Raw genomic sequence first — 11,941 nt, 5'->3', positions numbered from 1 at the left:
CTTCTAGATAATTTAAATGTCACTGAAGCACAAAATGCAAAAGACATAAAGTTATTAGCTGTTCTGAAGAAGTAGACACATGCAACTACAGCATAAATATATAAAACCAGCAACAACAAAAACCCTTCATAGCTCACGCAAAATTTTGTATTATTTTATAAAATAAAGACAACCTAACTTAGTGTTTGATAAAGGCTTGGTCGTTGTTGTTATAAAATATAGACATGAATCACCAAGATAGACAAATACAAGAGACAGTCTTATCGAATAAAAAAACCTTTTAATGAAAAACACAGCATAGACATGCATTAAAATCACAAATAAATAGATATTATGTAAGTATGAAAACAAAAACGAAAAAGTGAAAATTGCAAATGAGATCATACCATCAGGTAGCAATCTGAATCCAGAAACAAGTTAATAAAACTAAGCAGTTTACAATCACAAATCAGGACATCCATCCCTAATTTCCAAGTTGTAATGGAATCATAGAACATGATGACAAGTAGATTTCGAAATTTAATAAAAATTAAGTCATTTTCTTTTTATGCCATCAAACATTCACTCATCAAATAATATTTAGCTCTTTCCTTTTCTTGATAAATTTCCACAATTGACGACAATTAGAATTCATTTCTTGCACTGTTATTTCAATATGTTGTCATAAAAGAAAACATCAGTCTGGCTATTTCAGTAAACTCATGAAGAACGTGGAATGCTTGTGAAAGGAGACATTATGAATTAGGTTAATTTTAGCATGCTATAGTAAATAGAAGGGGATTCATAAACCATAATGGAAAGAAGAATTGAAGACAAACATTATACCATTGGGTATATCTTTCAAAGGAGTGCCACGACCCTGCAATATAAAAGGTAAACCATAAATGAAATAAGTTTTAATATAGCACACAATTAAGGCTTAATATGAAACGGAAAATGAATACCTTTGCGATGTGAAGTTCTTTGTTTGCATCTTTTTCAATTGATGTAACTAACCTCTCCACTGTTTTCCTTTCACGCACAGGACGACTTATAGCAGGAGTCCTCGACTCAGTCTCCTTAAGTACCTCTCTTTTTCCCTCCACCTTCTCCCTGTTGATCTTCCCTTTCCTATACTTTTTTGATCCTTTCTCCTCATCCTCCTCCTTCCCCTCTTCTTGAAATTTCTCCTTTTCACTGCTCTCATCTTTGTCTTTAGAGACACCCTCTTCATCCATAGCATCCAATTCTGGTGTCTTAGCTTCTGCACTCTCCTTTTCCTTTTCACTATGCACGGTTTCCTTTCTTTTCCTTTTCACCTTCTCTCCGTTAATCTTCCCTTTGCTGTGCTTTCTCAATTCCTTCTCAACCTTACTATCATCGACCTTTTCTTCTTCTTTTAACTTATTAATCTTATCCTCATCCTCCTCTTCTTGAACTTTGTTCTTTTTCCTTCTCTCATCTTTGTCTTCAGGGACAGCCACTTCTTCCATCACAACCACTTCAGGTTTCTTGGCTTCTGCACTTTCCTTTTCTCCTTTACTATCCACAGTTTCCTGTCTTTTACTTATCACCTTCTCCCCGATGTTCTTCCCTTTCTCAAACTTTATCAATCCTATCTCGATCTTACTATCTTCTACCTTCTCTTCATCTTTTGGCTTATCAACCTTATCCTCACTCTTTTCTTCCTCTCGGATTGTCTCCTTTTCACTGCTTTCATTTTTACCTTTATGGGCATCCATTGCTTCCATTACATCCAAATCTGGTTTCTTAGCTTCTACATTTTCCTTTTCTTCTTTACTATACACAGTTTCCTTAACCCCTGCTTCTTCATTCAGCTTTTCACTCTCAAATACATTATCATCTTTGTTATCCTCTTTTTTTCCTTCCACTGAACCAATTTCCTTGTCCTCTTTTACTTCCTCCTCGTCATCAACTTCATTGTTGTGTTTTACTTCTCCACCAGCTTTCTGATCTTCTTCCATTTCTTTTATGACATCCTCTTTCAAGTCTTTGACTCCATTGTCCCCTGAGGCTTTTCCTTGATCACCTTCCAGGTCCTTCTTCTCACTCACACCATTTAAAGTTTTCCCTGGCAAGCAATTGCCATTTGAGTCAGTGTTGGAAACAACATTTGCTGATTCCCCCTCACCCATAATGATGTTATCTACAGAAAATCTACAAACTACTTCTTCCTGCACACTTTCTACTTCACTGACTTTGTTAATTGGACAACTCAAACCTATCAAGGGAACAAAAAACCCATTTGTATAAGAATGCCAAACAGCAAAGCACAAAGAGAATAGCTAAAAACTTGTTAACTTATATACCAAAAAGAGCAGTATTTCTAACCTAGAATATATAAAATTCAATTATTCATAAAAAAACAATAATTCCAACAATGGAAGATCATTTAGAAAACAGGTGTCATGTTTAAAAGAGAACCTGGGTGGATCGAAATTAAAAGATTTATTTTTTGTCCAAACTGAGAAAACCAAAATTATCGTGCCATGAAAACTTGAAAACCCGTTGCAATTGAAGCTTGAAAATTGACCTCATCCCAGAGTCCATGAAGAAAATCAGTTTATAAGCAAAAATTCAACACGATAAACAGCACTCTCCGGCAAGGAAGATGAATAATTGAGCTAAGAAATTTGAAAGGAAAAAAATAAAAAACAAACTATGAAATTTCAATTTGCATTAGTTCCTGAGAAATTGAGAAACCCTAGGTCATCCAAAAGGGAGAGTCTTAGTGAGTATATTTTCAACAAATAAAAAACTAAACACAAAGCAAAATTAAATTCCAAAAACCGAGTTTTTATCAGACATTATGACAAATTTATCACAGAGAAACATATTACAAGCAATAAAGTTCCAATTTTCATCACTATGAAGCACTTTCAAAGTCTTGAAGTCCTGCATAAACAACAAGAAGAACTGAAAGTTACAGATTCAGGAGTTGAATGAGAACCAAGCTAAACTTGGGATGTCAAAATTATAGCAAAAATCAAATTAAAACCAAAAAAAATCCAATTTTCCTGAACAATGAGCATTTCCAATACCTAAGTAACGTAACCAAAAAATTCACTAAAAAAACAAAAAAGATGCAAACTTTACACTTGAAATCAAGAGGGTAAGAAAGGGGAGTGAATAAGTGAGACTTACAGATTGAGAGGATAGAAAGAGAATTGAAGAACCTCGATTTGTACTTGGAAATGTATTTTCTCTTTCTCACACACATTCATCAGTTATACAGTTGAGGGTTATTTCTGACCAATTTATTATGATTCGGACATCAAATGCCACATCGGACTAAATCTAACGACTGAGATGTGGTCTTCGTCAGTAATTGCTGGATGAATGGTTCAGATATCAACTTCCTCATAATTTTCTTTCCTTTATGGATGCTGGTAGCCACTTGGCATGCCAATGTTTTATCCTCTTTTATATGTTATATTCCATAACATATTTGTTATTGTTATACTAGTAGTAGGACCGACAATGAATTAAACTAACTTGGTATTTATTCGAAACTCAATTCGTTATTTAACTTAATAAATTTGATACATGAATTAAATGAGTTGAAATTGAGGGAACTCGTTATATATATATTTATTTATAAACTAATTTTTATATTTATTATGATTTATACATTATTTTTTTAATGTTTATTGTTATTATATATAAACAATATTATATTTATATATATAAAAAAATTTCAATTATTTTTCAAAATTTAATTAATTATTTGAGTTGTCTAAATGAACAATTCGAACTGAATCGAATAGTTACCAATCTTTATCGAGCTGAACCGAATTGAGCTCTAGTTCAACTCGATTTGGCTCATTTCCTAGTGTAGCCTATGGAGAATCATTAGTAGTTTAATTTTAAATCTGTGTTACATAAATAATATATTTCTTGTGTTGTTTTAATTATTTTAACTTTAAATGGAATAGTCATATCTAGTAATAGTAATTGAGATGTGAAAGTTTAATGTTGTGTGTTTCTTATTTAGTCTTAAAGAGATATATATTTCTTTACTTTAAAATTTTCATCATTTTGCTAAATGCACTCTTAAAAGTTAATTTGAATGACCCAATTCAAGCTATATTCATTATATCAGGAGTACTTTTAATCATAATGTAATAATCAAACATAAATTGAAGTCCATAAACTTATTTTTATCGAAACTGAATTAGGTAAAATTACTTTTGTTTAACAAAGAAGACTTTTGATGCCAAATATAGAATTCAGTAAAATAGTTCTGACTTTCAATTCTCTGGCACTTCATTAACTGTATATCCTCTAATTTGATTCCTCCCTAATCTCAAATAGTCTAAAAATACAATCTGAGACAAAAATTAGTTGATCTAATCTTAGTTGATGCCAAAAAAAAGCCATGTGTTGAGGATGCCACAACAGACACAACACTCATTTGATGCCCAAGAACTCTAATGCTGTTGCTTTAGGTGTCAAGCCAAGCTGAGACAAGTATTCAGAGTTATAGAACTTGCTCAAATGTCTCATTCCGCTGTCACAAAGAATGGTTACAATTGTGTGACCTGGGCCAAGTGACTGTGCTACTCTAACTGCTCCAACACAGTTCATTGCAGAAGAACTCCCGAGGAAGAGACCATCGTTCTTCAAAAGAAACCTGGAACACGAGTCAAAAACTATGGCAATAATTAAATTCATTCATTCATTTCTTCCACTCAACACACCAAATGAGCTAAAATAAAGATAAGATGGCTAAGAAAAGAGTCGGGAATACTGACCTAGCCATTTCAACAGCCTCCATATCTGTGCCTCGAAAAGCACCATCGAGTTTTCCCTCTGCAAAATTCTTTGTTACCCTGTTAATTCCTATTCCTTCTGTTATAGTGTCAAATGGATTTTTAAGTCTATGACCTTCTGCCTCCTCTTTGGTGTACATTACTCCCCTTGTTACCTTGTTAAACAAACCAGAACCAGGAGGATCTACAAGGAAGCACTTGACATTTGGATTCTTTTCCTGTAGAACAGAAGACAAGAAATTCAGGAAACTTCTGAAATCAAAATCACAGCATTTTAAAAGGTGAAGGAAGAGGCAATGAACCTGGAGAAACCTGGAAACTCCAGCCACAGTACCACCAGTGCCTGCCGCAGCAACAAATGCATCCAACTTTCCACTCGTCTGTTCCCAAATCTCAGGCCCTGTACCCTCATAATGAGCCCTGAAGTTTGCTAAGTTCTCAAACTGATCGGCGAAAAACCCGCCTTGACAGTCAGTAGAAAAGAGTGAACTGTGTCTGTATCCATCAGATTCGTGACCATTTGCTTGTTTTGTGTCTTTTCCATTTAATTGTGATCTATTCTTCAATGCAAATTCGTTTGCTTCCGATGCCCGTCTACGTGCAATATTGACAAAATGGTCTTTGTGAGTAATGGAAACTGGTCGTACTCTTTCAACAGTTGCCCCAAGGGCTTCAATTATTTGAGACTGAAAGTTGGTTGAGATAGAAGAAACAAAATGTTTCAGTTTGAGAATCTTCAATTGTTGACAATATTCTTCAGAAAAGTTTATCGTCTTATTGGTTATGCACTTGGTGTATGATAATAGAGTTGCTTAACTAAGTACAAAATACCTTCTCAATGGCAGCATCATCCGGTATAACCACGTGGCATTTGCATCCAAAGGCAGGAGCAACAGTGGCAATGCTAATGGCCGTGCTTCCAGCACTCCCTTCAGTAATAATTCCACCCCGGCGTAGTTGTCCAGATTCCAAAGCCTGCATAACCAATCATTGGGAAAAGAATAAACAGAGAGCACAAACGAGGGATTATGGTAGTTAACGAATAAATGACCCAAAGCTTTGATAATCATATTTTGGAATGAAATTGTCAAAGCACTCAGAAGAATGAGATATTTGTTCTCTTTGGTTCCACTATGATTTATAATTTTGTAACTTTGATTTATTCTATTTATAAATTACAGTAAACACAGAACATAATCTATACATTTCATTATATTTGAACTGCAATTGAAGGAGTCATCAACATTGAAAAAGGAGTTTACCTCTTGAATGATTTGGAGTGCAACCCTATCTTTGACACTCCCTCCAGGATTCAAAAACTCGCACTTGCCAAGAATCTAGAATAAGTAGAAAGGAAATTTGTGAGTGAGAATTGTGGAAAAGAGGAAGAGAAATGGAATAAAAAGGGAAAGTGAAAATACTTGGCACCCCGTAGCATCAGAGAGACTATTGATTCGAATCAAAGGGGTGTTACCAATGGCATCAACCAATCCATTGTTGTTCTTTTTCTTATTAACAAATTTCTTCTTCGAATAATAATTACAGATGAAGTAACCAAAGAGGAGTGAGGTGAAGATGGCAGCAACAGCGCTTGTGGTTCTTCCCGCTATCATTTTTATTTGATGATATTGATGAACAACACCAACCTTAAATCAATCCTAATGTCTTCTTCTCTTAGTTAATGTGGATCTATCTATGTAAACATGTCAATGGTAATGGGCTTCTCTTTCCTCTATGTTTTGGCCCATTTTTAAAATATATAGTTCCATGATCTATTATTAATAGTTGATGTATGTAGTAGATGGGTAAATATATGCTATCACACATATTGTGTCACTCCATATCTCATGGACATGTGATTGGTCAGAACAAATATTTGACCATTTATAAGCTCATTGCTCATTGTATAATGGTACATGAAATGACATAAAATGTGAGACAATAGATGAGCTCCAGTAGTAGATTCTATCTTATACAAGCACATTCAGTATTGACTAGAGTATTAAGCTGTGTAGTGGATGACCATTGGTCAATGCAATGCATAAAATCCAATCTAGTTTCCATATTGCATACTTCAACCAAGAGTCACATGTCAAACTTCAAATAGTTGACGAAAGAGACAATAATTGATGATTAAAATATAAGTAGGGAATGTCCCAATACATAGCGTGAGGACGTGGCCTTGAATGAAATATTATTCATTTGTTCTGATCAGAATTTTATAATGATGTCATGGGTTACATAGAGATGGAGATGGCTCATTCGTTATTCAAGAGAAGCAAAACTGGACTTTTTTATTTATCATCACAAAACTGGACTTCTTTATAGATTTTTATCAACAAAATAAGTTTACTATTTATATGTTAATATGATTGATGTGTTAATATCTTTAATTTTTTAATGAAAATAATATAGGATAAACTCTGACAGAGTTGTTAGACAATATTTACATTGTATTCTAAACCAATAAAAATGTGATTTTTTATTTTTAAAAATATTATTTTATTCATATAGTAAAATGTGGTAGACTTAAAGACGAAGAATGAGACAAGGTTGGAGACATATGATCCTCGTCCTACTTTCATGCACCTTTAAGACCTTCTCCTCCCTTTCCTCTCTGGATCAGAATCCTTTCTCCTTTTTGTTCTTCAATTCCTTCCAAATTATTTTCCCATAAATTCTTGAACCTAAGTTATGGTGATCACATTTCGCTCCCTCACTTCCCTTCTCACTCCAAAACCAAGTCTTTTCTCTCTCTTCTCCCCAAAGTTCCCACCTTTCCTCAAAACCCTTCATTTCTCTCTCCTTTCTTCACCTCCTTCATTCATGTCTGCTCCTATTTATGCTTCTTCATGCCCACTTTCCTTTAACCCAAACACCTCCCAAACCCATTATCATCACTCATGTGGATATTCCACTTTCACCAATCACGTTCCTTCATCACCCTTTTCCAAATACCACCTCAACTCATTGCACACTCACACTGTTGTAGATGAAGTTGATCATGACGTAGGTGGACACAATCTATGGCTTAAGATGCAAGATGAAGCTAGATTTGATGTCACCGTCGAACCTATCTTATCCAGTTACTACCATAGTTCCATTTTGTCACATAAATCATTGGAATCTGCTTTGGCTAATCACCTTGCTATAAGGTTGAGCAACGCAAGCCTTCCAAGTTCTACACTTTTTGATCTTTTTAAGGGAATTTTGGATGGTGATGATGAGCATAACATCATGGATGCTGTGAAGGATGATTTGAGAGCAGTGAAGGAAAGAGACCCTGCTTGTATAAGCTATGTGCATTGTTTCTTGAATTTCAAAGGGTTCGTGGCATGCCAAGCACACAGGGTAGCTCACAAGCTGTGGTTACAAGGAAGGAAGGTTTTAGCAGTTATGATTCAGAACCGGGTTTCGGAAGTTTTAGCAGTGGATATTCATCCAGGAGCCAAGATTGGAAGTGGGATTTTACTTGATCATGCAACTGGGATTGTTGTTGGAGAAACTGCTGTGATTGGAAATGATGTATCAATTTTGCATAGTGTCACATTGGGAGGGACTGGTAAGGCCACTGGGGATAGGCACCCTAAGATTGGTGATGGTGTGTTGATTGGAGCAGGAACTTGTATTTTAGGGAATATTAAGATTGGTGATGGTGCTAAAATCGGTGCTGGTTCAGTAGTGATTAAGGATGTTCCTCCAAGGACTACTGTTGTTGGGAATCCGGCTAAGTTGGTTGGAGGGAAGAACAACCCTATCAAATTGGATAAGATTCCTAGCTTCACTATGGACCATACTTCAAATATCTCTGAGTTTTATGATTATTGTGTTTAGAATTAGATTAAGTAATTTTAATTTGGGTCTCTTGTTTGTTATGTAAGAGAGAATCCATGTTCTCCTGCTAACAATAAGGAAAAGAAATAATAACAAGAGTGCCCTTTAGTTACTGGTTGTGTTGTTGTAAGGTGCTGGAATCACCCTTTTGGCCTTTTGTTTTATTATTTACTATTACTATATGAATTTGGCCTGTGTGGCTTTCATTTCAGAACTTCTGATTGTTTGCTTATTCTTGTTAGATACTACTGTGATCAGTAATGTCATGTGGTTGCATATGAAATTATTCTTATCCAAAACAAGTTGTTTTTGTTTCTAATTATTCTTTGGGGTATTTGCATAATACAGGTCCCCAAGAGTCAACTGGCTCAACTAAATTATGGGCTTAGTATAATATATGTGTATATATATATATTGTGAATTATGTTAGTGACACAGAACATTAAGGAGTATAAGTGAAGATGTTATCTTATAAATGTGCTTCATTGATGACTAGTAATCTCTGTGATTTCCCACTGGAGGGTCATCTCTGATCATTTCCAATATGGAATGGACTTTCTCAGAAAAGCTAAAAAACCCAAGAGTTGCATGCTTATATCTTGTGAAATATGTAATTTCCATACTCATGCTTATATCTTGTGATGTAACTATTATTGTAATTTCTCTTTGTGGATGTTTTTATTGCCATCAACTTATATTTTGGCTAAATTAAAATGGGCAAACATAAGAAAATCCAATATAAATTGAAGGGACGTGCTATCACTTTTAAAACAGAATCAACCTATATTTTCCAACGAAACTTGAATGTTAGTAAGAAATTGAAGAAATTAACATATAGCTACATTGCCACCTTGTAAGTTCAAATTTATTACCTACACATATCTTCTCTATGAATAATTTATAAGTAAGTTTTGAGATTTTATGACTGAATACCCAAATCACATGAATTTTTTTATTATATATAAAAAGATTAAAATTACAATTTTGAGCTAGAAAATTAAAATCCTAACTCCAATGTTTCTCTCATATTGGTGATTTCTGCACACGCTTGCTCTGTTTATCTTTTCCTTTCATTTTCACTACATACTCTGTGCACTCATGAAGTTTCTCTCAAGGACCCAAGGTATTTTTCCATTCTAAATCACAACTTTTATTACCGTTTTCATGTTTCAGCTTCAGGGTTCCAATTTTAATATCATTCTCATTCCAATTTAAGTTAATTTATTTATTTTTTGGTTTTCAGTGCTGAAGTTTAAGTCTGTTCTTAAATGCGGGAAAATTGACCCTTCATCGAAGAAGTTCTCATCCTCATCCTGGTCAAATGGGCCTCCTCCTCCTTCTGAAACGAATGGGAAAGTTTTTTGCTTTACGAATGAGAATCCAACAAAAGTGAAGGTTACTAGAATCTCAGTGTATGATGTATGCAGGGTTTTGGAGACTGGACCTTGGGGACCTGCCATTGAGGATGCCCTCAACGTGTTTGATGAAATGCCTCAACCTGAATTGGTTGTTGGAGTAATAAGGAAGTTAAAGAATGTGAATACTGCATTGCAGTTTTTTAGGTGGGTGGAGGTTAAAACTGAAAAAGCACATGATCCTGTAGCGTACAATGCACTTCTCATGCTTATGGCTAGGACCAGAAGCTTGGACCATTTCGAACAGATTATTGAAGAAATGAGTATGGCTGGATTAGAAGTGTCACATAATACTTGTATCGAATTGGTTGCTAGGTTTGTCAATTCACGACAAGTACGTGAAGCTTTTGTTATCATTGAAACCATGAGGAAGTTCAAGTTTCGTCCTGCTTTTTCAGCTTATACAACACTGATTGGTGCCCTCTCTGCCTCTCATGAATGTGATCTCATGCTCACCCTCTATCATCAGATGCAGGAACTAGGCTATGAAGTGAGCATGCATGTGTTTACTACACTTGTTCGTGTTTTTGCCAAGGAGGGCCGCGTTGATGCTGCTCTTTCCTTGCTGGATGAGTTGAAGAGTAACTCGTTTAATGCTGACCTTGTCCTTTATAATGTCTGCATTAACTGTTTTGGGAAAGTTGGCAAGGTTGATATGGCGTGGAAATTCTTTCATGAATTGAAAGCACAAGGGTTGGTACCCGACAACGTGACATATAGTAGCATGATAGGGGTTCTTTGCAAGGCTGAGAGGCTGGACGAAGCTATTGAGTTGTTTGAAGAATTGGATCTCAACAGGAGTGTCCCTTGTGTTTATGCTTACAATACCATGATTATGGGCTATGGTTCAGTTGGGAAATTTAATGAAGCATACAGTTTACTTGAAAGGCAAAAGAAAAAGGGATGTATCCCTAGTGTAATTGCATATAATTGCATTCTAACTTGCCTAGGAAGAAAGGGTAAATTAGAGGAAGCATTGCGGATCTATGAAGAAATGAAGAAAGATGCAGCACCCAATTTTCCAACCTATAATATTTTAATTGATATGTTTTGTAAGGCAGGAAAACTTGAAGATGCTCTTAAGGTTCGGGATGCAATGAAAGAGGCTGGCATGTTCCCTAATATCATGACTGTAAATATAATGATTGATCGACTATGTAAAGCGCAAAAACTTGATGAAGCTTGCTCCATATTTTTAGGATTGGATCATAAAGTTTGCACCCCTGACATAGTTACATTTTGTTCTCTTATTGATGGTTTAGGAAGACATGGCAGGGTGAATGATGCCTACAGTCTTTATGAAAAGATGTTAGATTCTGGTCAGACTCCAAACGTGGTGGTATATACATCGCTTATTAGGAACTTCTTCAACTGTGGTAGGAAGGAGGATGGTCACAAAATTTATAAAGAGATGATCCATAGGGGCTGCTCTCCTGATTTGATGCTCCTTAATGCTTACATGGATTGTGTTTTCAAAGCTGGTGAAACTGAGAAAGGGAGGGCTTTATTTGAAGAAATAAAGGCTAAGGGGTTAATTCCTGATGTCCAGAGCTACTCAATTGTGATCCGTGGTCTTGTGAAAGCAGGTTTGCCAAACGAAACTTATCAGTTGTTTTATGAGATGAAGGAGCAAGGACTGCATATGGACACCCGTGCTTACAATATTGTTATTGATGGATTCTGCAAGTCTGGTAAGGTCAATAAAGCTTATCAACTTCTGGAGGAAATGAAGACAAAGGGTCTCCATCCTACTGTTGTTACTTATGGTTGTGTCATTGACGGGCTTGCTAAAATTGACAGGCTAGATGAAGCATACATGTTATTTGAAGAAGCAAAGTCGAAAGGTGTTGATTTAAATGTACTGATCTATAATAGTCTTATTGATGGATTTGGGAAGATGGGAAGGATTGACGAAGCATA

General features: G+C 35.4%; 4 protein-coding genes across 4 annotated transcripts in view; 2 read left to right on the top strand and 2 right to left on the bottom strand.

The window, feature by feature from the left end:
• On the bottom strand, positions 1–3,315 carry LOC109358916 (ABC transporter F family member 4-like; the record flags this gene model as incomplete). The annotated part of the gene is given in 4 exon segments (XM_019603411.1): positions 1–22; positions 826–859; positions 945–2,221; positions 3,145–3,315. Coding segments are annotated over 4 exon segments (1,409 nt in total), but the record flags the coding sequence as incomplete, so codon positions are not given.
• On the bottom strand, positions 4,312–6,418 carry LOC109357763 (cysteine synthase 2-like). Its single transcript, XM_019601806.1, has 6 exons — positions 6,194–6,418; positions 6,035–6,109; positions 5,604–5,747; positions 5,075–5,458; positions 4,755–4,990; positions 4,312–4,633 (listed from the first exon to the last, which is right to left on the bottom strand). Exons 1-6 carry the CDS (start codon positions 6,383–6,385, stop codon positions 4,411–4,413), a joined length of 1,254 nt encoding a protein of 417 aa, XP_019457351.1. The 5' UTR covers positions 6,386–6,418; the 3' UTR covers positions 4,312–4,410.
• On the top strand, positions 7,381–8,718 carry LOC109357678 (serine acetyltransferase 1, chloroplastic-like). The gene has a single exon (XM_019601683.1). The coding sequence runs from the start codon at positions 7,467–7,469 to the stop codon at positions 8,604–8,606; it is 1,140 nt and encodes a 379-aa protein (XP_019457228.1). The 5' UTR covers positions 7,381–7,466; the 3' UTR covers positions 8,607–8,718.
• The window catches only part of LOC109357998 (pentatricopeptide repeat-containing protein At3g06920-like), a 37,596-nt gene continuing 35,303 nt past the window's right edge, over positions 9,649–11,941 (top strand). The window contains exons 1-2 of the mRNA XM_019602066.1: positions 9,649–9,729; positions 9,850–11,936. Of these exons, the coding sequence (XP_019457611.1) occupies positions 9,705–9,729; positions 9,850–11,936 (2,112 nt within the window). The 5' untranslated portion in view covers positions 9,649–9,704. The remainder of the gene's footprint in view (positions 9,730–9,849; positions 11,937–11,941) is intronic.

The sequence above is a fragment of the Lupinus angustifolius genome, chromosome LG10 (assembly GCF_001865875.1).
Source record: "Lupinus angustifolius cultivar Tanjil chromosome LG10, LupAngTanjil_v1.0, whole genome shotgun sequence".
Taxonomy (NCBI): domain Eukaryota; kingdom Viridiplantae; phylum Streptophyta; class Magnoliopsida; order Fabales; family Fabaceae; genus Lupinus; species Lupinus angustifolius.
This window is presented reverse-complemented; position numbering and strand designations above follow the sequence as displayed.

Bases quoted from the DNA above. Each gene is read 5' to 3' on its own strand.
- LOC109357763 (XM_019601806.1), bottom strand. From the start codon at position 6,385: ATGATAGCGGGAAGAACCACAAGCGCTGTTGCTGCCATCTTCACCTCA. The intron at 6,110-6,193 runs GTATTTTCACTT...TACTTATTCTAG, and splicing joins CTGATGCTACGGGGTGCCAA to ATTCTTGGCAAGTGCGAGTT. The intron at 5,748-6,034 runs GTAAACTCCTTT...TTGGTTATGCAG, and splicing joins CACTCCAAATCATTCAAGAG to GCTTTGGAATCTGGACAACT.
- LOC109357678 (XM_019601683.1), top strand. From the start codon at position 7,467: ATGGTGATCACATTTCGCTCCCTCACTTCCCTTCTCACTCCAAAACCA.